Here is a 24,784-nt window from a genome sequence, read left to right as displayed (position 1 = left end):
CGTTGTAAATTAGAAGAGAAGCGTGTTTTATAACTCTAAAAGGACATGATTTATGTCCCTTGAAGAGGTTTTGTGTCGAAGGGCACGCTACTCTTTACGATCTAGCGAGTAGTCCATCCAATATGGATGCTTTTAAACATGACAACATAAACAAAATTAAATCTCAAAGTCACAGACACGATTCTTCTACAGCGGATTGCAAAAAATTTCAGAATTAGGTAAGAAGATAAGTAGAGATTATAATTGTAGTTTAAGAAGTTATTATTACGAAAAATGTAATTATGCACCCCAAAAATGTCGGGTTTATTCCTCGCTTGTCAATTTACGTTGGCAATCTATTCCCGTGTACTTCAAGTTGTACCCAGATCTTCATCATTGTACAAAATGCATGTCGTGATTTGTCATGATTATTTTTCAGATGCATTTATGATCTCGTTTTCCATGTTTTTTATTTTTACTGCCAAAATACATTGTGAAAAAAATGCCGTAATTTCCCACTTGTAGCAGAACATGACCAGACACGTTATAGTGATCACCGATAAATTTTTTAAAATACCATATTTTCCCGGAAAAATATTGTGTGATTTTTATAGATATTTTCACATTATTTTAAATCGTTGAAAAAATTTATAACTCAAATTTACCTAAATTAATACACATAAAAAAATTGTCTAAGACATATTGAGCCACTTACAATCAATTGTCCGTTGCCCAATAACTCATGGGTTCATTACCTTTATCTACCCTACTCCTCTTTTTCTACTTTGTGTCACTAGTTTTGATGATAAAAAATTTCTGTTATCTTTTACTCTATTTCTCATTAAAGGTTTTTAAAAAAAATAGCCCACTTTTTTGTTGACGCTGTCATGTATCATTTAAAAATCTTGATTTCTCGCAGCATATATATATTTTTTCTCTCAAGTTTTTAATAAAACAATGTTTTGATAGTGTGTATATGTATAGGAAAGTTTAGAAACGCAGTGCTGCGAGAAATCATAATGTATTAACAGTATCAAATTCATCCTCATCGTTGTTACTAGTACTGGAATGCAAGCTTGAGTGGTTCAAAGAAAGGAGAGGGTTCTTGGTTCAGTGGCTTTTGTAACTGACTACGAACCAGAAAGAAAATCCTATAGCTGTTTAAGAAGCTGTTCTCATTCATTTGATATTCATTATCTTTTCATGGTTGACGGCTCTCGAGTAACTGGAATAACGGGATGATCGTAAAACATTTTCTAATTTCACAACCAGCTGTTTTTATTGGTGGGGGATAGGTGGGGGGAAACGTGAAAATTGATAGTTTGTAGAGTTGAAACGACCATTCGCGTGTGGAGCTGTAAAGAGTTCTGGAGGGGTTTTAAGGACGCGAAAGTTCGCCCCTTGTGTCACTGTTGTCAGGGTCTCAGAAGTGCGCACACACGCCACGCTAAAAGCTCAGGTGCGCTCGGTTCCAGCGTCGTGCAGAGCCGCTGTCAGCTTGTAGGGTCCTCTCAGCTTTGTCCGTCTCATTGTACCGCCACCGCCACCCCAGTCGCGAGTGGGCTATCTGTGATCTCAGTTGACGCACTTCACTGCCTGAAACGTATCATAGATACCACTGACGCCTTTTGCTGGACACGGTTGTTGCCTTCGTGTTGGACACTGATGTTGCCTTACGTTCTATATTGCTGATGCCTCATAAACTGTACATCGTTGTCGCCTAACTGTCGCTGTTGTTCGTTGCCGTTTGACATCTGGCGTATAACTTTTGACTGTTCACCTTACTGGTCGAGTAGTGACGTCACTCAAGAGATGCTGGGACCACCAACAGAGGAGTTGAAGTGGCCCGCGCTTAGCGCTTACAGATTCCCCTAGCCCCATCTCTTGTTGGAGTGAGTTTACAGGGTGGCATGTCTTACGGTACACTTTGTGTGATCAGGATATCACGCTATTCTTGTGTCGGGGCCGGAAGGTCGTGCCAGCTCGCAGACTGTCCTCGAACAGACAATGTGCGGCGTGCACGACAGCTTGTTTCGAATTGTGAGGAAGGAGACCCTTTGCTCGGGCTGAAGAATTGAGGGTTCAGAGGTGTAAACTGCGCCATTACAGGCGCAACATACAACAGATTTGACGGGATTAAGACTTCTCTATCAATCAATTAGATCGAGGGTTCGAGAGGCTGCAGAAGGACGCCACGAGCCCTCCGTTGGTCGATCTTCGATGCAGTGTCGACGGCCAAGAGCGGCAGCTTTTCAGGCCACTGACCATAGCGTGGTTTGCAATGTCCACAGACAACAATCTGCCTTGCTGCTTCCGATAAGTATCATTCTCCGAGCAAAGCGGCCGCCAGTAGGACTAGAGATATCAATTCTATCGGAAAATCTACCCTCACCTGAGATTAAATCAGAACTGATTATTCACTCAGCCTTGACATGTTGCCAGCCTTTCGTCTGCGGACAGCATGAACAGTGGCGACAAGGTGTTTATGTGATCATCAGAACTTTATGCAAATTTGACAGGCTGGCCAGGGGTTCGGCTTGCTACAGTTCTGGGCAATTCATAGTTGTTAGCACGCGCCGTCTGAACAGTCAGCGGTAGTGGTATACTTCTGTTAAATTACAGAGTGGCGCTTGGAGGCCAGTACGCTGTGTAAGAAAATGTTGTAAGAGGAGAATAGCATTTAAGGTCTACTTACGTTCACTTAGGAAGTAAAAAAAAAAAGTTTGTTAACAATGCTTTTGGCTGAATGCCGATTCATACCCGATACCCGTATCAGAGCATGTCTGTCTGGTCCCGAAGCCACACGGATTTGATGAAGTTGGCGAAGACGCTACAGGAGACTAACAGACGGACGAGACAGCGGCTGCAGCAGAGGAAAAGCTCCGTGGATGCGGGAAAACTGCCGAGGGCAAGGTCACTGTCACCGACGACGAGGGCTGAACGCACTCTGCTAGGAGAAAAGAATAGCTCTCCAAACAAAGATGGTCTGCCTGGCACACCTTCAGACACGACTGCGTTCACAGAAGATGTGGACGAGACGATCCCCGTTTTTGAAAAGATCGTCGTGGCAGATTCTGCGTTTTCTACTGTGTCAGCTTTGCAGCAGCAAGACGAGTTCGATGCCGCTGACAGGCTGTGTTCTCCACTGTCTTTATTCTGTCAGTCGTCGATGATTTCTTCTTATGTTGAGGATTTGTCGACCACAGGACGTCTTAGACAGGTCAAGATACTTACGACTCAGGCGCCTGCAGCCGCTGAAGACGTTGCTGCAGATATTTCTCCAAGCCGACAGCCTGAACGAGTTTCTAAAAACGACACGACAAAAGCCAAAACTGCCGCACACAACAGTTTATCTCGGCCCCCTTCAACGGAAGGCAAGTCAACAGATTTAGAACCTGCGGATATTTTACTTTTAAACAATGTTCCACATATGACTAGAACCCTATCACAACAAATAGAAATTGATACTGGCAGCGACAGGATGTGTCGAAGTGTCTCTTTCGAAAGTACTGTTTCTGCAGATGTATCCTGTGTAGGAGATGTTGTGCGTGTAGACCCCATGAAAGTCGAGTTCCCGAGTGTTGGAGATAATGACAGAAAATCAGTCAGGTGCCCAAAGGTCCCACTCTTAACCGCCAGAAGCCCTGAACTTCTACGCAAGTTGATGGAAGTAACTGTCAGTATTGGTGCAAGCAGACGTCGGCTACACAGCGATGACCTGACACAGATTAAAGGATCGGATCATCCAGAAAGTGAATGGAAATCAAAAGTCCCAGAGGATAAGGATATGCTACAACACGCTTCAAAATGTCTTTCTTTCGTTACGCACCAGAACACAAGCGTATCTACTACAGGAAAAGACCTGGAAAGGGAGCAGGTAAAAAGTCCTTCAGATTTACATGAGACATCTCCCTTGTTGTCATATAGTGCATCAGTTAGATGTCCTCCAGACAACGTCCGGCAGCTAGCCGTAGAAACCTCTACTTGTTGTGATATCAGTCATTCTGAGGAGTCAGAAACATCGTTAGATAAGTCAGTCCATGCACTGCTGTCCACTGCATCATCCGAAGGTTCACGGACGCTGTGTTTAACGCCGTCGGGTAATTCCACAGCACGTCAACCATTGGCAGCGCCTTCTGCGTCTCTCAGTGAATCACATGACGCGGATCCCGATATCAGCAAATGCCAGCTTTCCTCCACTATTTCGAGAGGTGAAATGTATTCTATGTGGAACCCGAAGACTATGTCACCTCCAGCTGACCAGCAACATTTCTTTGTTCACGACATGGACTTGCGGCTGGTACCTCTAAGCGCTATAAGTATCGTTGTGGGCACATGTGCTGAGGACGTTTCACACCTTGCTGGAAAGTCTAAGCTGGCGTCTGGCGATGACGATGTCTACAGTACAAAGCTAGAGTTTGACATGAAGCACTCTCATGAGAATGACGACAATGAACATCTCAGTCAGTCAAACTACAGCCACAGTTCTCAGTACTTTCACGGGGCGCAACTTAGTGAAGAAGTTTGCGTAGAGAGAGCCTCGACATCCTCCCTGGCAACACCCTCAGGTAACAAGGAGGAAGCAGAAAAACATCCCCTGACATCTTCTAGTCAGGACTCCCTGGAATCGTGGGTGGCCCTCCCCGAGAATGGAAACGAAGGCAAGAGTGGTTGCCTCCTCGACGATGACAAAACCACGCAGATTCAGGAGTCGGAGATTTCCGAAGGGATGCTGTCTCCGCGGATGGGGCTCAGTGAATACCGTAGCTCGTGGTCGGAGCAGTCTCGCTTGTCGTCCACCTCGGGGATTGAAGGCGACTGCGGCGGCTCGCCGGAGTGCACGGACCAGCTGGGATGTTCGACTACAACTTGCGACAGCACCGAGGATTTAGATCGTGCAAACGCCTTCATTCTGGAACCCTCCGAACATTTGAACTGCGGCGACCCGAAAAGGGAGACCGGAGTCTCTCGGCATACTCATGACGACGTTCTCCCCTCACCCAGCGGCGAAGGCCAGCCCACCTGCTCGTTAATGCATCATCACAGGAGACTTGGTTCTGAATTGCGCACCTCAGATAGCTGTCAAACATCACATTCTGGAACACCAAGAAAAAAAGTCTTTAGTTGCGAGACAGGTTCCTCGCTGTGTTCATGTCCGACGCCACGGGACCCGGCTGACGTGTCCGGATCCCCATCATCGGTCTATTCGTTCTGCTTGCTTGGATCGGAAGGGATAGGTGGGAGAGATATGGAAAAGCTGGAAATGGTTTCTGGGAAGTCGGTGGTGGCAGCGAATGATAGCCCTTCCTTCAGAAGAGAAAACAGCGAGCCCAGCCTCCCGTCTTGGGGGCCCCAAAAAAAGAAAAGAAAGAGAAGTGAGAGAGCGGGAAAACCTGATAGTGACACACGTAGCATGTCATGCACCAGCGCCTCGTCCGTCGATTCTTGGCTCTCAATGTCTGACACATCCAGCTGCGTGGTAGAAGTGATGCGCTACTTGAGTTCATCCTCCAAGCGTGGTCACCAGGGTTATGACCATATTAGCAGAAATAGGATGAAGAGGTTTCTAAGTTCTTGCAGCATCCTGACAGAACAGCATCACTGGATGCTTCTTCTTTGTCTGAGATCGAAAGAACTGTCGCTGAAATTCATCAGCTGTACGTTTCTCTGTCCAGAAATATCGAGCAACGACAGCAGCAGCAGGAGTTTCACAGGCAGCTACTCCAGAAACTGTCGCAAGTCGCTGCCGTAGATCCACAACAGCAAGATCAGATCACCATCGTGCCGCCGTGCATCCGCCGCGAGAAACGAGCCACCGCCGACACAAAGGTGTCAAAACGGTCCGGCCGTCGTCAACAGGTTCCTTTGTCATCGAAGACCGAGGCGGTGCTAGAGCGGCCGCGTCTCGTGAAGCAGGATCGGCTGGCTGGATCGGACTTCGAGGAACGTTCGTGCAGGTCAGGTGAGGCATCTGAAGAAGAAACAGCGTCATTAGCATCGTCGACTGCCCCACGCACCTGGGGCGACCTCGGACCTAACGCCGAAACACAGAACACAAGGATCGAGCCACAAGACGACAGCAAGTCCAGGTGCGCTGCGAGCAAGATGGAGTCGGCGGAAGATGCCGTCCTGCAGATGGACGAGGACTTCGACAAGATGCTGGTTGACATGAAGCCACATGTTCTCAAACTGCCACAAAAAGCTGGTAAGTGTGTGTATGCTCGCGCTTGTCTGCACAAAAGAGAGTTTGGAACATAACTTGTTATGTTGTCTGATTCATTGATGTACATGTTGTTGTTCTTATATGGATGTTTATTGTTAACGCAGTCATTGAAGAATGTATTTTTGTTGTCATTACAGTATTTATTCATGGCATTTGCAGAAATATTTTATATATTTGCCTAACAGCACTGACAATAACACTGCTTGATAGCTTTTGTATCGGGTTTCATTCGCGTCTGACAACTGCGTGGCGAATAGACAAAGAATGTTTTGTACAGCAGATTGTAAGTTGGCGGATAGACATTCAGATCAGATGTTTTCCTTTTATTCATATCTTCAACGGAAATGCTTGTGAGCCTTTCTCTTTTTATGCCACAACAATTTTATGTATCACGAAATCTGTGGGGAAAAAAGGGAGAAACCAGCACAGAACCAATCTTTTGTTTTCAATTTCATGCCAAACTGTATGGAGGTATCTATAAAAGTGAGTTTGTTCAACTTTGCAGATCGGCAGAAGTGTGCTGTGTGGATAAAGAAACTGTGCGAGCCCCCATCTTCAGGCATGACTGGCAGGTAGGACAGAAACACCCTCACTTATTTTTCTGGAGCCTGAAATTCTGTAGTCAGGTTTATTTTCATGCGTATCACGTTTTATGCGTGGTTTTAGTTCACATGCATGGCTCGCAATTTAGCTTGCACGTGGCATCGTGTTGTAGTTCATGCTCTATATCCAATTTATTATGTAATAGATATTAATAGCTAGTTTCCTTATTAGCTTTACACTGACATTCTTAAATGTTCCCTGTTTTAATTTTTAAGAGAGATGGGTTTATACGAGAGAAAGAGAAAAGGAGTTGGGGTGGTGGGGCGTAAGGAGGCGTCCTCTTGTTAATGATAAAAAGAATGTATGTAGTGCAGTTCTGTATTTTACAGAAGACTCAATTCTCTAATGCACAAAATACACAAAGGAGGGCACACAATTCATATAACACACACACACCATATCTGCGAACGAATGGGTATAGACATATGAACAGATATAAACACAGGACCAGAAAAAAAAAAGCTGCACACGAAGTATGCCGGGGGGAGTTAAGCGTGAAAAAAAAAAAAAAAGGACTGACAGCGCTAGCAGAAATGAAGGTAAGAGGTAGCGCGTGGAACCGCCAGAAAATCAAGAGCACTCATTGTGTTTACAAACTCGTGACTCGAGTGGTATCAACAGCGCCACAGACTTGAGGTTGCAAAATACATGGCTGCCGATTCGGCCGTCACATGGATGAATGGCATAGCAGTTTTATCATCAGCTGGGAAAATTCATGGAGCAATTGCAGAAAAGCAAGCGAACACCTGACACACAGATCTCAAAGCAATTTTAAGCAGTGGCACAGATGTACATCTCAGGTGACACGCAGCGTCGGACAGCTCGTGCAACTCTGTTCAAGAAACAAATTTGCGTTGTGAAGCATCGGGCGCAATCAGCATTGTACATGCCGCTAACGTCCTACCCTTTGTAAGAGAGAGAGCGTTTAGTCAAGAAATATAGTTTGTTTTGACTTTCGTTATTTCCAGTTTAATATATGCTGCATCACTTTTTACCATTTACCCCAGACAGGCCCGATAGTATTATTAAATAATATTGTTTAGCATTCCTGATTACCAGTACAATTACTTATTATGCCCAGTAGTAGTACTTTGGATACGGATGAACGAAGAACGATTTGTCCAAAAAGTAATGGTTCATTTTACGGTCTGCTAATTAGACATCTTTCTGAGCGCTCATGTCCATGCAGCGACACGGCGTTCGTCAGCCTAACCCCGGGCTTTGTTGCTAGTGACACTAAATGATTCGCCACACTTCTCATGGTCTTTGTAGTGTGGAGAGAAGTTGTGGGGACAGGGGCCGGTATCCTCTGGCCGCCTGGCGACGATTACTTGCGTGACAGCGTGTCGTCCTGTAAGACGCACGTTTCGAATTGCTGGCGCGCCTGTACTGTGAATACTCACCAGTTGAAACCTTTCACAGAGGTAGTTGGCTAAGGACAAAGACGAGTTGCCAGCGGAGGTGGACCGAGATGGAGTTGAGGGGCTGTGTGCGGTAGACTGAGTAGAGAAGGGCGCGACGGAACTATCGCGCTTTGAATGAAAATACAAAGCAGGTCTTTAATTCTAGAGCCCCTTCAGCTAATCAACGACACGTGATGATCTTTTGACCAACCTTTAACACAAAACTGTTCCCTTATAAGCCATACTTGACACATCCACTTCCACTACTGTTTAAAAATAAAAGCAAGCTTAGCTGAATATACTGGCGCTTTAAAAGTGTGCACACAATTCTAGCGAGCCCCCGTCGCCTCCACCCTCCCACATAATGCACCTATGGAAACACGACTTCATGCTTCCAGAAAAAAGACTCTTTTTAAAAAAGTATTAACGAGTGCTAATAATGAGATTAAAGAAAAGCATTACGATGCACGTGCTCTTTGACCAACAAAACTTTTCACTCCCAATCTCTTTGAGGAAGTACTCATTGTAAGGGCTGAAGAATTTGGTGTTGCTTCAAATTTGTAACCTTCAGAGCACTTATCTGCGAAGCTTTATTTAAAGTGTTTTGTGTTGAAGGTAGTATTATGGTGAGACTATTACCTTCATCCTTACCTAACATATTTCTTGTATCTTGTGTATCAGGAAAAATCGGAATATGTATGCAAAGTTAATGCTGCACATGCTAAAACGAGGCAACATTCAAGGACCTTTTGACAGGAAGCCTGAAGGAGGACCATTACAACCTTTGCCCTCGTATATGGTAAGTTTTTCAGAAAATTCTTAAAGTCAGTACCTCACATGAACAGATGAGATGGCCTCTGAAGGAAAATGCAGAGTGCCAGCAAACAAGATTATTTTGTGTCTAGAGAGGGGAGGGAAACTGCAGTGACAGATAAGGCCTTGATCTTTTTGATAAAAATAAGAGATCCCTAACAATAGATTTCTTCTCATAGTAAAACAGCTTATTGAAGTCTGTCCTCTGCATTTTCAGGAAACACAATGTCTTTCTGAATCTCTTACCACCTTTAAGTCTAAACTTAAAATGCATCTTTTCAGAACAGCAACCTCACTGCAACTCTGTCCTGAACATGAGCATGCATAAAACATCTGTATTTACTCTGCGTATGAGCAAGTATGTCTGTCGTAGAAGTGTACGTGTCTGCAAATATGGGTGCATGGTTGTTGGTGATTTAGTTTACTTCTGTATATCATTTCTGGAAAACGCTTTGAGCAATTCATTGGAAAAGCAGTATATAAATGTTCATTATTATTATGTAACTAGAAAATAAGCAGAAAATAGAAGAAAAATACAGAAATTAAAGATGAGTCTTTTAGCACATACATTTTTGTGAGTTTGTTTTTGTTCTTGAATTGATGTAAGTATAGAAAAGATGTCATATTTGACAGATTTTATAACTGTTTCATATGTACATATATCAAATGTCTAAAGTATTAATACAGTTTATCCACAAGTCTAATAGTCAGGAGGGACAACAGTGGCCCAGTTTTCCAACACCCCTCTCAAGGGTTATCCAAGAACATTACACACAGCAGCTTATGCAGTGTGGCTGCCACCAGCTGGGCAGCTGGATGTTTGTGCAATGTAGGTGTTGTTACCGTGTGGGGTTTTGTGGTGAAGGGCCATTCATGCAGTATCACCAGCATGAAAATTCACTGCTTGGGGCAAGTTAATCAGAAACATCACTGCATGAAACAGTTTCTCTGCATGGCAGCTGGGTTTTTTTCTTTTTGATAATTCCTGATGTTGAGTGCCAATTTTTTGTCTTGTCATCTTCAGACTCTTTCTGTTTGTTAGGTTTTTCTCCCCATTATTATTATTTGACCTTTAGATCACGAAACAGCACTTTCACCATTTTCCCTACCTTGACTCAAACATGAAAAAGAAATTGTTGATGTGATTTATCCATTGTGGACTGCAGTTGTATTTTGAGGATTGGATCAATTATATGGGGTTTATATGCATTTTTGGTTATCCATCATTGCGTGGATGTTATATTTCATTCTGATTGCTTCACTATTGCTTTCAGTTCTTTGAGTGCAGATATTTTGGTACTTGAGATTTTGAAGTATGTTGTCATTTAAAGAAACACACATATTTGTAGGTGGATACCCACTCCTCGCTACCATTTCCGACCTATGTATTTTCATCTGCATACAGACATGACACACATAAACTTGATTTTATGAACTTTCAGACAGATCTATTTTCATGACGATACATACATACATTCCAGATTTTTATAAATTTCAAAAATTATAAGGGCAATGAATGAGCTATATACTTAGTAGGTCACACAGATTAACTCAATTTTAAATGTGAAAGAAATGTAGCATGGGATTGTTTTTAAGACTATATTTGAATTTTTTTTTACTGTTGTTTGTTTTTTATTCTTGCAGTCAGTTTATTTTGATGATGGCCCTGAGAAGCACAAGGATGTAAGTGTCTTTGTACTATCTGGGTTCACTGAATGTTTTGAAATTTTGCAGAGATCTTAACTCATATTTTAAAGATAATTAAATTTAAGACAGAAATTTAAGGAGGCAGATCTCATATTTTCAATATTACACCCCTGAAGTATTTGACTTGATCAACACAGACATCTGGTTGACAGATGTCACAGCTGGCCAACAAAAGCTAAAGCTAAAAGTTATGATTTGGCAAGCAAGTCCTACCTAGTTAAACATTATTTGTTTTCAGGAATACTGCTCCTCCATTATTGTGACTCCTGTATATGTTTATTATTTCATTTGTCAGATTGAGAAGTTGCCAGACTGGGTTGAAGGAGAACTTGCAGAATCTACTGGCTCTTCCCTCTTTCGGCACATGGAAGATTTAGGCAACCCTGCAGCAACCTCCACCTGGGTATCTCATGCTGGCTCCTCCCTACATGGTGCCCGCCAGAGGTTTAATGCTGCTTTTTCTCTGTCAGTTACTATTTAACAGGAGTAGCTCTCAGATCTTGGCTTGAGATCTTGCTGCATGCTTCATCATCACCTGTGTTTTAATTTTTAAAGCAATTAAGTTAGATAGTCTGTAAAACATGGTTCTGATGTTCAGTATTTGGAATGGGAATCTTTCTTCCATTATTAAAAATTTATTTCTGATCAATGTTTCCAGCAGCTGTGAACCAACTCAGGAAAATCAAAGTATAGCTTAAATTCTGATAATGGATAATGCCTGACAATGTTCTGTACACCTGCAATTACTAACTACCAATATGTTCAAGTTTGGCTGTGCCAAATATATTGGTTATTTATATTTTGATTCCGCGAAATACCTTCATCTGACAAAAGGTTACTAAGTATCAAAGGCAAAACTTACTCTCACACTCTCTCACACATGCACATGTGTATCATCTAGATTATGCAAGATATACATATGCATTTTCAGCTGGTGTGTTTGAAGTTCAACATAAAAATCTGTTTATTTCTACAAGTGTTGTTTCTTTTATTTGATAGATGGCTTTTTATTTGGTGTACAGGCCACATACTAGTTTGGGCATTAATATTGACAAAGACCCTGGTCTCTCCCCAGTCAGAGGGAACCGTCATCAATCCACTGGATATTCTGCTGTAAGTCTTTTTAAACCTTGAAGATAAATCTAATATTGGCTTGGAAATGTACATTTTTTATTTTATGTGGCATAAGGAGCTAGCAATCAAAGCAACAAAATATCACATGGATAGCAGTGAGTACATCTTTCTTTCACTGAGTTTCATAATCTCCTTTCTGTATTCATCCACCCTAGCCTGTGCCAAAAAATGTATGGGTATGATATATTCTGAAAAGCAAATGTGGATTACAGTCTGTGGGTATAATCTTGTAGAAAATGCTATAGATATTTCCTTTTAGAAGTGGGGTTCACCTGAACTGTTGACAAGCATTTAATCTTACCTGAAAGATAATAAAGCCGTTCAGAATGCCAGCAGACCAAGAGAATGTACCCAGCATGTGAAAGTGATCAGTGAAGCGTGCATTGCTTTCTTCCATTGGTGGCTGGCTTTCAGCTGGTGGTCATGGTTAATGACATCTTTGCTTTCAACGTCCTACCTCGGCTTTCTTAGCATTGAAATGTTTCAATAGTGCATTGCTGAGGAGACATTCAAAATGGGTTGTATTTTATTTTATGTGGGAGCTGCTGTCATGATTGTGATAACTGTGTATCATTCACTTCTGTAAATAGAAGCCTGAGAGCCCTCTTGTCCTGCCTAATCCCTGTGCCATTAGCAACATTGAGGTGCACTGTGTATTTGGTCATGTCAGGGATTAAAGTATGAAATGAAATCAACTGCAGGGATTACTGGTTAAAGAGTGATAGCCACTTATTTTCATGCTTGTAAGAGTGTCAAAAGCCAGCAAAATGCTGAAAAAGTGCTACAAATGCATTCAATTTTTTTGTAGGAAATAAAAGAAAGCACCATTTGTAGTGGTAGAAGCCTCTGTGGGAAGATGATAAGTAAATTTCTGTAGAACTTTATGAAAGAATTTAGTGGGAAATGTACTATTTTTATCTACAAGTATACCTTTAAATACTTCAGTCATTGTAGTCATTTGATAGACAAAAGAGCCTTTCTTAGGGAGGTGGGTGATAACTAGGTGAATGATACACAAAGCTGAAAATATATGATTACTTCTGATTTTGATTAGTATCTCTTCCATTTTTTTAAAACTTTTGCAGCACATAGAGGCTGACATGACACAACAGTTTGGAGTCTCCAACTCTACAGCAGGAGCTTCACTTGCCAAAGGTATGTTCCCCTGCTGTTCCGCTGTGTATATGGTTGTAGTTTTGTTATGCACAGTTACTTTTTTAACAGTTCTTGTACCAGTGTGCACCTGTGCATCAGTGAGAGAGAGGATGGGAGATGGGGAGTGGTAGATAGTGTGTTTGTGTCCATCCATTTACATGCATGCATGTGTGTCCATCTGTGCAAATGTTCAGTTATGCTAGGGTGTAATTCAGATGGACTAACTGCCCTTGCAATGTTTTGCAGGTGTTTTTCTAGACGACACTACATTTGCCAAGCCTCAAGACAAAGAGGTGATACTTCTTTTGCATGTTACATATTAACACACACATTATACAGTAGTTACTAATTTATCATAGATGTTGCGTGTGCTTCTTTTCTTTATTAAATTCTTGTAGTGAGAGAGTGGAGATTTTAATGAAGTACTTCCTTAAACGGTGAGAAAGATATTAGCTCATGCACTATTTTTGTGGGTTTGTTTTTAGATTGCTTTACGCACAAAGATGATAGAGGCCAGATACCATGAGGAAAAACTTAAACTGCAACAGAAACATGATGCAGCAGTGCAGAAGGTAATTGCATGGAATGATAATAGTTTGTAGAGAAAACGTTTTTTTTAATGGCTGTACCAGACATAGTGATTTTATTTACCTAACTTTACAGCAAGTCCAGGGGTACATAAGCTTTGAAACAAATATCTGATGAACTTACTATGTAATGCTGGTGCAGTCTATATGTATGACAGGTTGTTCTTTCCATGCAGATCCTTGACAGAAAAAACTCTGAAATAGAGGACGTGAAAGGTCATTATCGCAACAAGATCAAAGAACTTGAGGAAATAATTACCAAACTGGAAAGAAAAAGTGGGTGCAGTACTGCAGTGATACTTGAAGACTTGGCTTTTATTTTGAATTTTACTTGTAATATTTTATGTAATGGTTGATAGTGTTGAGAAAGTGATGAAGGTAATGGCAGTGGTTATGAAATGTAGAGATGTACTTTTGATGTGGTGTTTACGTTGATATGTTGAACATGATGATGAAGGTTGTGGTGGTAATTCCAGTACAAACTTTGGTGAAGGAGACCACACTGGTTCGGGAAACAAAAGACAAGCAGATTGGTGAGCTTAAGAAGATGTTGGAAGACACAGCTGAGACACGCCGCAGTGAATTTGAGAAAAAGGTATGTCCTGTTTATCTTGAGATACATGTACTGTTATATTTACGCACCTTTGTGCTTTGCACAAGACCATTTTTGATGTGAAGGCATAAACTCCATGATTCAGTAAGTCTTTCCTTGCATTTCTAAAAATCCATTAACATTTTTTTAATTTTCCATTAACATTATTGATTTATGTTTTTGTTTTGTCTGTTTAAGATTTTAACAAAAGGTGCATTTTTGTTTCAGCTGCATGATTTAGAAGCAGACTTTGAACAGCAAAAGTTTGATCTGCAAAAGCTACACACACGCAACATTCAAGAAATCCTGGATGATACTAATTCTCGTTTGCAGCGGATGGAAACTGAATACAGTCAGCAAGCTTCCTCCACTGTTAGGGATAATTTTGATTCTATTCTCATCACTGACTTGATAAAATTTGATAAAATTGCTTTTGGCATTCTTTCTTCTTTCATAGTATCTTAATTGCTAAATAATCATACTGTTTTTTTTCTTTCTATTTCACTCTTAGCTGGTGTGAAGATGAAGTTCATGTATGTTAAAATATCCAGGTTTTCATTATTCCTTTGGTTTATTTTTCAGACTGCCATCATTAAAGAGCTTGAGGGGAGAGTACAACAGTTAACAGGCGAGGTAGATCGTACTTTGTCTCAACGTTCTTTACTGGAAAAAGAAAAAGTAGAGTTACAGAGCACAGTGGAAAAACTCACTTGTGACCTTGAGAGGGCACATGAGAGGTAAAAATAAAACAGTTAAAATAGTTCTGTAGATTTGGGCTTACTCATTTTCATACCAAATAAGTATTTGTTTAAAGAAAATTCTTGATAAGCAATTTGAGTTGCATTGTCTGACATCATTCAGTACAAATATGTATAGATGGTTTTCCTGTATAGCAGCAGATGGGATATAATACAAAGTAACACAAGTGGCCAAAGCTGAGGCAGCTGAATGATCTGGTGTGATATAAGGGATCTGGCTTCATGTATTTGTAATCTGAGGGTAGAATGAAATTTGTGTCTATTTCTGTATCAGGATGGGCCAGCTTGATCGAGAACTCAAGAAACAGATGGAGGCCAGTGAACAGGAGATGCGAGGACTGCGTAACAAGACGGAGGCAAGCCTGGAATTCCTGAAGCAGGAGCAAAACATAGCAGCATCCAAGGTCAGGCCTAGCGCTTTTTAATAGTTTTCAGTTAAAATCTGTTTTGGGTTTACCTTATATCTTTATATTTCCCCATCTGTTAAGCAGATAGGTAATGTAGTTTAGTTCACCTGCTTTTGCCCTACTGGCAGTATGACGTTTTTTGTTCATGCCCACATTCCTAGAGTCATAGACTGTTTATTCATGCTGGGGTTATGTGTCTGTTAGTGTGCATGGGGTACATACATAACAGGCCAATCTGACATACTTAGTTTGATATGTTAATTAAAGTAAAATAATTAACATTACGTTCCTTCTTTCCAGATTTATTTATCTATTGAAAGTATAATAATTTTTCTTAAATAGAGCAAGGCCCACAAGTGAATAACATGACATGATATTATTTCTATGCAGGCTGTAGATACCATTACAGACCTAGAGCAGCAGGTGGAGTACCTGAAGAAAGCCTTGAAAGATGCTGAAGAACACAGGCAGCGCCAAATAAGGGTAGGAAACTGTATTAACTGTAATGTTCAAGCTAATTAACAAAGCTTTTATTCTGGCACAGTTGTTTATCCTATTCTTTAGTGTCATCAGTTTATTTTGCTCTGTAAGAGAGTGAGTGTAAGAGAGAGAAAAGGAGAGTGAGATTGGAGGTACAGAGGAGAAAGGGTAAAAAAAGGGATGCACATTGTTTTAAGCGTGGTGATGCATTATCCTAGGAAACAGAACAAGTGCATCAACAGGATAAGCTTCACCTGGAAAATCTCCATGACAAGCAGGTTAGTCTTCTTTGAGAAAACTGTGTCACACCCACTTTTTGGTCATAAAATATTTAGATGGATGGATTGGTCTTGAAGAAAATTCAAAGAATATGCCATTTATGATACTATGTACAATTTTCCACATAGAATAAATGGAGGAAGACACACTTTGTGAACTAGATGATGCCATGCTTCTTTTTTATCAAACATCTTTGTAAGCAGTCTGCAGATGCATAAAATTCAAGTGTCCTTGAATAATGTAGGGGACTTGGTAATAATCAGTTTAAAACTGCTGGGAAGTATGTCTTACTGTAACTGTTGTCAACTTTACCAGCACAGATTACAAAAAGTGCTTTAAATGTCTCTTTTACTGTTAACCATTTTCAAGAAAACCTTATGCAGCTTACCAGCAAGATTTTTGCAGGTGCGGAGCATGAAAAAAGAATTGGAACAACTGGAACAAGAAATGCAGAGGAAGATGACACGGCTGGAACAATTACTGCAGTACGTGTCATTTGATTATATCTGTAAATGTGCCATCCATACTGTTCAAGTTTTATCTTCATTTGCTGTGTCAAGAACTGGATTGAATTTTGTATGACTTAAATTCTTTTCATATATATTGGATGTCATACAATGTACATCATACTTTGGTGGGGAAGGCTGGTGAGATTGATGCGTCATTTTATTCCATCATCATGTGTAGGTTATAGTTCTCTGGAATAATGCAAGCAATTTGTTTAACAAATTGTTATCTTTCTGTTACTTTTAAAAGAGATTCATGGCTAAATCGCCATGAAGTAGTTCCATAGATATCTTGATGTTTTGCTCATAACCCAGCAATAAGAGGCATGGTTAAGACTAAATGATTCTTTTTAGACGATTCCATGATACCTACAGTACTTTAGACGCTGAAAAAACGATGTGAGGTTATATTAATTTAATGCAACACTTTTTTAGCTAGAAGCTTATATTTAAAATGAATGATCTAGAGTTTATTCTTGGAAATTAATGTGTTCCACCACAGTAAGGCATATTTTTTCCCCAAAATTCGGCACGTGATATGAAGGTGTGTAATATTTTGTATGTCTCTTAGTAGTTCTATGGTCTAAAATTCCAATTATATTGATAATGTGTGTACAGAGATTATGATATTCTTGCTGATTCAAGGGACAAGGAGGCTGAGGTACAGAAACAGAAGGAGATTGGGCGAAGCCAGCTTCAGCAAGCAGAGAAAGCATTGGAGGAGTTCAAACTGCAAGTTGAAAAGAACCAGACTCGCATCTATACTGAAACAAAGCAGCAGGTTAGTATTATGTTTTGGGATGAGAAGAGAGAGCAGGGTGTCAGTTGTTTTGTCCGATGTGGTCATTAATTTTTACTATTGTTTATCTCTAGTCAAATATTCTTAGTAATCTTTTAATGTAGTTGTTTTATATGTGCATTTTTGCAGTGTGTAAAAAGATTAAGTGTTATTTTCGAAAATTTAAAGTTTATACACAAACATGCATTTAAAATCCTGTCTATTCAGGCATTATTGGAAAATGCATGTTGTAGATCGACCAAGTGCAGGCAGACTTGAAGAAGTCAAAGCAAATGAGGGAGAAACAAACTCAGGACTTGACTCGACAGCTGGAGAGCAGAAACACAAATATGAGCATGAGGTGAAAATAGAAAGTTCTTCAGTTGCCGCAAAATCACTCTCTTTGTGACTTAATACAGACACTTGCATCAGGCTATGAGATCATCAGTTCTATGGTACACCAGGAAGTCTCAAAATATTTATTAATCATAATTGTTATAATTTTTGCATGGAGTTAAAATTGACTTTAATTTTAACTTTAAAATTTTAGCTGCATTCTTATGATTCTTTAAAGAGAAGAAATTTGTTTCATCTCATTTAAAATTTACATCCTAAGTAACAAATGCCATTTTAGAAAAGGGATAAAATCTATCTTGGTTTCTTCCAGTGTGTTTAAGTAATGTTACACCTGTCCCCAGATAACAGAGCTGAAACTGAATTTAGAGAATGAAAAAGCCCAGATGCTGCATGAGATGCATATGCAAAAAGAACAAGCATCTTTGCAACATGACCGTGATGTGGAGGAATTGCATGACACTCAGAGGAGCGAGATAAAGGCTCTTGAGCTCCGTTTCAGAGAGAGACATGAGAAGGACATCAAGGTGAAGAAGTCAGATATGCATATTTATGGTTGTAGAAAGTGTTGTGTGATACCATGGAATTAAGAAGGCTGTTCAGTTTGAATTGTTTACAGTCAAGTGTTTGTCAGCTTCATCTCTTTGCAGATGATAAGTGATCTGGAAGCACAGTGTCAGAACTAAAAGAGGAGCTTGTTCAAGCCAACCAGCTTCGCAAGCAGCAGCTGGTGGAACTTGGCCTGCTGAGGGAAGAGGAGAAGCAGAAGATGCAGCGTGACCATGAAGTGGAGGTCAGTTTTACTAGTCTGTCAGAAACAAGGAACAATGTGAAGTGCTCCAGCACAGATGTTTCTTCAAATCTGTAGGGTTAATAAGCTTCCTATTTCTGAACTTATCAGGAACCATGACAACACAAGGTGAGACAACTAAGATGTATTTTGCACCATTTTTTTTCAGTTGGCACGGTGCAGAACAGATGCAGAACAGCAACGTCTTGAGTTGCAGAAAATGCACAGCAGTGAAACAGAACGACTTTTAGAAAAGGTATAAAATTCATTAACATAAAAGAAAATTTGAGTAGAATTTTTTGCAATAGTCTGCTATTGCTACTTGCTTTTAGACACATTTCTGGATGTGAATGAACACAAATGAGTGAGATAATTTATTACTAAAATATTCACACTTTTATTTCAGACAAATGAGAGGTTAAAAAGCATTGAAAAAGAATATTCAGAAAGAGCAAAAAAATCTGCAGAGGTGAGTTACTACTTAGAGTTATGCCAAACTGTGTGGTTACAACCATTCAGTTGTAAATATAATTAATTAATTGCATTATTGTGAGTTGGATGTTCTAGATATGTTAAATGGTTTAAATAAAAGATAATAATACTAATACAAACACTTGTACATTTCAGTATGTAATCTGTTTATAATATGTGACCTGATCATTGGATGTTTTAGTACAAGCACTTTCTATTTTTACAGACCATGGCTGAACTGCAGGGAACTATTAAACAACTCAGAGATGATAGTAAGAGGTAAGGATCAATCAGCGTTGAACTAAGTTTTTTTTGTGTGTGTATGAAATATTCTAAATTTTTATCAATATAATTAACACTGTTAAACCTGTAACCTTTATGCATGATAAGATAAAGAAAATGACAACAGTTAAACAGCAGTTTGCTTGTGTGATAGAGGCTGGCTTAGATGCTAGCTCAAGGTTGATAGGTTGGCAGCGGTGGTCAGCAAAGTTTGTGTCGTCCAGAGGACAGAAATCAGAAACATGGAGAGAACAAGACATGTCTCAGCACTATCAGTGAGCACGTGTTATGTTGGTAGGTTACCTGGTTATGCTTGAAGCAAAATCTGTTCAAATAAGTATTTGTTTTCCGCAGGGTAAAAGATGCTGCAGACTCAAAGGTTTCGGAAGTACGTAATCAGCTAGAAGAGGAGAAGATGAGTTTGAAGAAACAATACTCCAGTAATCTCACAGTAAGTATACTTGTATGCTGTCTTGTAGACTGTCCTTGTTTCTTGACTCTTTTTTTTTTCGTAACCTGAACACCAGTAATGAAGAATTTGTTCACATTTTTAAAGAGGCTTTCAATTTTTGGTGGAAAATTGTCATGACAGAGTGTTAGACATCATGCTGTAAATATGGAATCTTTAGCGGACGTTGACCTACAGCTGAGATCTTTTGGCGGGTTACAATGACTGGGTTCTTTGAAAATTATGTTAATCGTATCTTTGGTAGATGTCTTATTACCTTCTGGCCTTGACAGATGTTACAGCATGAGCTGGAATCCCAGAGATCTCGATGCCACAATCTGGAGCGACAAATGCAAAGGATGGAGGCAGAACAAGAGGAAAAGGTAACAAGATTTTGGTGCTTAGTGGTAAAAGTGACATTTATTTGTTTTGTAAGTTCTTTTAGAGAATTTTTGAAGAAAGTTTGAATGGTTATTACATTTCTTGCTTATTTCAAAGTATTTTTGAAAACATCTTGATATTATGAGACATTTGGGTTAGGGTTTCTTGAATGCATGTTGCTTGTAACCTTGATTGCTAATTGTATTTGCTTTTAAATAGCTGTATTTTAAGCAGATTGCTGCTGTTGTGTTCCATCATTTGTTTACTATTTGATCTAGATCACACGAATAAAATTTGAACATGAAGAAAAGTTGAAAGGACTTTTGCCATCAGAGCTAAAGCAGGTCTGTAATCTTATTTTTCTAGAGATATATAGATCAAAACTTTCATAACATAAAATATTGATGTTTAAAATAAATATTTTATAGAAAATCAGTTGTCAGATTCATGGAGTATAACATACAGAAAACTTTTGATTCTCACTCTGTTGTGTGCATGATGTGCAGGAACTGGAAGACATTATCATGTCACTCAAGTCTCAGGTGAACTCATTGCAGCAGCGAGCTGCCATGCTGCAGGAGGAGCTTGACATACGACTCAAAAACCCACTGGGAGTCTTTGGTTCTCGTACCAGCTCACCAATCAAGTCATCTGTATAGGGCATATTTCTTGGGCAAGGCAAATACACAGCGATTGCAGTGACGTGTCTAGATGTCTTGAGCCCTGTCAAGTTTTCTGGAAAATACTAAATGTCCAAGAAAGTGGAAAACATGGTTATTTACCAGCCACTGCTCCATATTTTGTTTTGGTGGTTTTTGAGACATGTTGATGTGCTCAGCTGCATCAAGTTTTCTGTGAAATACAGAATTTCTAGAACAGAAGAAAACATCAGTTGTTTGACTGTCACTGCTCAGTACTTTTTTTGGCAGTTCATCATGTCTTTGGCTTGTGGCGAGGTAGAACAGCATTTTTCCTTCCATCAGCTCTCTGGTATCTTCCAGGACGGACTTTCTTGTGCTCTCAGGTACAAAGACTGACTCGAGGTTCTTAGTTGTTCATTTTGGCAAAATGCAGTTATGTGAACAGTTTCATGACAACAAATATTTATTGACTTGTAAATTTTACTTTGTGCCCATATGTATTTTTTCCAATGGCTTTTGATAAAAAAAATTCAAGACATTTAAATTAACTTTTAATTCTTCCTATACAGTTTGCACCTACAAGTGTAAATGTTTACATAGCTACAGCTCAATTGCGTCACTTTTTCCTATTGAATGAGTTAACGCTTGAAATGTGAATAATAAGGCAAAGGTATAACTGAAGTGATGAGCGAAAAGGGTACGTGTGTTTTAGAACTTGTTTATTAATCGTCCACTTTTTATAAGGTAAAAAACACCAGTTTTAAATTCAACACAGGTGACGTAAAGGGGTTGACAAGTTTAATGCCAGTCTAAAGTATTAGAATTTAGGTTATTTAATGCTTGTGCCAGTTTCACTGGAAAGTTTGTGGGTGAAAGAGAAATTCAGTGCAAATGCATCTGGACTCATAAGAGTAATTCACTATGAATACAGATTGTGTAAAGATATCAAAATGTGTTCCCATGACTATAAAGTGGAAAATGGTCTTGTGAGGTATGTGCATGATTACTTGACACATTCTTGATGGTTGTAGACAGATTGTCTATACGCTATTTTTTATGAAGAATGATAGGCAAACATTTTTTTAAAAACATGATCAAATATAGTGCAAAATTTTAATGTTCAGTACCCATGTAGATGTTTTAATGCAAATAGCAAAGTAAACCTGTGACTGCTGACCCAGTCTATTTTCCAGCAAATTGATCCTTACCCAAGAAAGAAAGTGCAACAACATTTTTGGGAAAAGTTGTACAAGAAAAAGCTATATTTGGCTTAGAATGATTAAGGAAAAAGACTAGAAGAGAGCATTGTAAATAATTAGTAATATTAGGAAACAGAACACACAAAGAAAATCTAACCATATCACAGTTTATTTAGTTAAAACTTGTTATCCTATAAATAAAACATTTATAAAAATTCTTTATATTTTCTTTACTCATTACAACCCTACAAAATACTTTTTTGTAAAATTAATCAAAACTTTTGGACCCAGAAAATCTGTTAAAATAAATAAAACTATGGGCTGAACTATGTATAAGTCTTTTCGAGTTACTGATGCCTTATAGTGTTATACATGATGATAATGATACGCATTAGAGCGTCATCCCTAAACCACAGGAACTCCAGCCACGATTTCACAAACTCATGCTTGGGAAAAAAAGTACAAAATTTGTAGATTTCAATAGTTTCAACATGCAAAGCTAATGAACGAAGTATGTTCTGTCTAATTCTGCCCATACTTTCCATGTATCAATTTAAAGAAAAATCTGTTCATATTAAATATGTATGTGTTTGCTTCTTTGTCATCAGTGGAACATTTAAGGTGACAAACCTGTATTTTGCATCTGCTGCTATACTTGGTTTTTAATAAGACCACAGTAGGATGTTATGTCTGTGACTTCTTTACACATCTGCAATATCTTACAAAATGTGAAAATGCATAAAAGGAAGTTGCATTCCCAAGTATCCAAAATTATCCAAATATTTTTTTACCTCTTTCATTACGCATGTATGAAACCTATAAACTGAAAGCATAATACATCATTTTTAAAGATGATCGTGTGGAAAATGGTTGTCTCCTCTTTGAGCAGTATGTGTTGGATGAGTGTAGTGTAGAAGACTTTTTTTTTTAAGAGAAAAGCTGACAGATGTCTTTCCTACCAGCTTATCTTCAGTCTCCGGTCCTGAGTTTCTGCCAGATTACTTGACTCTTCAGCAACGTCAGTTTTGTGAAATATTATTCTCATTTTCTCTGAAATGAGGGGTGTTATTCTTGTGTTGCTATTTGTAATGCTGTCCATCAGTCAGGTAAAAACATTTCAAAATTTAAAACTTAATATTTTATGGCAAATTTCAGTCACAGAGGTAGTCAGATTTGTCTTTTAGTCTTCTGATCTTTTTCACCAGCGCAGAACATACACTGTAGATACAAGTAACATAATGTAATACAAACTATTTTCAAGTGATATATTTCTCAATCATCATATTTGAGAGTGATTTTCAGTAAACCAGAGACAATTTCTTTGCATCAAATTTTATCATGACATTCTGGTTTCTTTAATATTGGTTTCCTTAACAGGGAGCTTTTGCATCTGCTAAATGCTTGAATTTTCCTGTGTTCTTGTCTCCATATCCACATCCTACATTAGTGGCCCTTTCAGAACTTCTATGATCATACATGTACATGTATGTTCACAGACTGTCATTCCCACCCCTCTCTCTCTCTCACACTCACACACAAAGAGACAAGCACAGATACACACTGTTCACTTCTGTAGGGAGTAGTTGGCCAGGTGCACGTCCAAAGACCAGTGTGCAGCCGACGAGTGCTGTGAGATCATCAACATCGTCGTGGCCAGCAGGAAACGCCAGGCTCTGTTGCAGCCCATCCTTCCGTCAGCCAGTCAGGTGAGTTAACTGCAAGAGCCAGAAATAGATTTGACACACATTATAAAAAGTAAAATAATGAGAAAGGAAAGTTGCCATGTCAATCAGTGTTGAAAATAATAATGAAGTTTTTTCTCTCGTTGATCGGTATGTATGCACTGGACTTGATCTCCCAATCCCCCCATCCAAGATTTTTAACTTGAATCAATATGATTAAGGATAGCTACGTAGAAATAATAAATAAATATAGACTGTCCGAATGCCTATATTTATTATTAAACATAAGTGACTTGTATGCTGTTGACCATAAGCGTGGTCTGTGCGCGCTGACCCTGTACGACAGGTAAGCTGACCGACGTACGTGCTTATCAAGGATCAGTCTGTATGTGGCTTGCAGCACAATGGACACATTGCCGCTATGACATATCGTTTTCAGGTGTGTGCATGCGGTACAAACAAGAAGGACAGTCATGTGTCTCCTACGAAGTTCTTAATGGCTACTGCGGCTGTGCCCAGGGTCTGTCCTGCCGCACCGTGCGAGTCGAGCAGACAGGAGCGGAGAAGCGCGGTGCCTTGCCTCCAGGCTGGGTGGAGAAATGTGTTAAAAACAATTAGTAATACACTTGGTTGATGCCAGTTCTGTGCAACGGCAGAGAACATGAGGCCTATGTAAAAATTCTTTCTTATCAGCTATGGAAAGAATGGTGCTTTTGCATACGAAACAAAACTACTATTTATGTTTTTGCAGTGTGAGAGCAGAGGTGTGCACGCGCGCTGCTGTCTCACCAGTCCAGTCATATTTTCTGTGTGTGCGTGTGCATGCGTGAGAAATCTGTCTCCAAACAATGACAATTTATTTTGGAAACCGTCCTTTTCAGAAACCTTAGACTATTGTCCAAAAACTATTAATTAGTTTAATATTCTAAACTAAGCTATCGAGTCATTGACTTGGTGAATAAGATCCTGAGGTCAAAGGCAAATTAAATTAGCAAAGGTGTAAAGGCAGACGTTTATTCTTGTTATACTTTAGCCTGAGATACTTTAGCAACAATTGAAGATTCATTAACGGAGGTAGAGAGATACGCTAGAAATTGTGGATAGACGCTAGAAGTTAATAGGAATTCCATGC

At 39.6% G+C, this 24,784-nt stretch overlaps 1 protein-coding gene across 1 annotated transcript; it reads left to right on the top strand.

Moving 5' to 3' along the window:
• The first annotated feature begins 73 nt into the window (after positions 1 to 73).
• LOC112562294 (centrosomal protein of 112 kDa-like) lies at positions 74 to 24,382 on the top strand. Its single transcript, XM_025235454.1, is given in 31 exon segments — positions 74 to 218; positions 5,655 to 6,184; positions 6,708 to 6,774; positions 8,890 to 9,007; positions 10,666 to 10,704; positions 11,024 to 11,172; positions 11,751 to 11,841; positions 12,948 to 13,017; positions 13,264 to 13,310; positions 13,503 to 13,589; positions 13,781 to 13,880; positions 14,081 to 14,199; positions 14,425 to 14,568; positions 14,779 to 14,933; positions 15,229 to 15,358; positions 15,752 to 15,844; positions 16,060 to 16,119; positions 16,526 to 16,605; positions 17,272 to 17,407; positions 17,659 to 17,778; positions 18,103 to 18,313; positions 18,439 to 18,551; positions 18,718 to 18,804; positions 18,955 to 19,017; positions 19,246 to 19,298; positions 19,656 to 19,752; positions 20,043 to 20,132; positions 20,409 to 20,474; positions 20,637 to 23,076; positions 23,547 to 23,676; positions 24,092 to 24,382. Coding segments are annotated over 28 exon segments (2,838 nt in total). The 5' UTR covers positions 74 to 218; positions 5,655 to 6,084; the 3' UTR covers positions 20,790 to 23,076; positions 23,547 to 23,676; positions 24,092 to 24,382.
• The last annotated feature ends 402 nt before the right edge of the window (positions 24,383 to 24,784 follow it).

The sequence above is a fragment of the Pomacea canaliculata genome, linkage group LG1 (assembly GCF_003073045.1).
Source record: "Pomacea canaliculata isolate SZHN2017 linkage group LG1, ASM307304v1, whole genome shotgun sequence".
Classification (NCBI taxonomy): domain Eukaryota; kingdom Metazoa; phylum Mollusca; class Gastropoda; order Architaenioglossa; family Ampullariidae; genus Pomacea; species Pomacea canaliculata.
The sequence above is the reverse complement of the archived record's forward strand: the minus strand, read 5'-3'. Positions and strand labels throughout refer to the sequence as shown.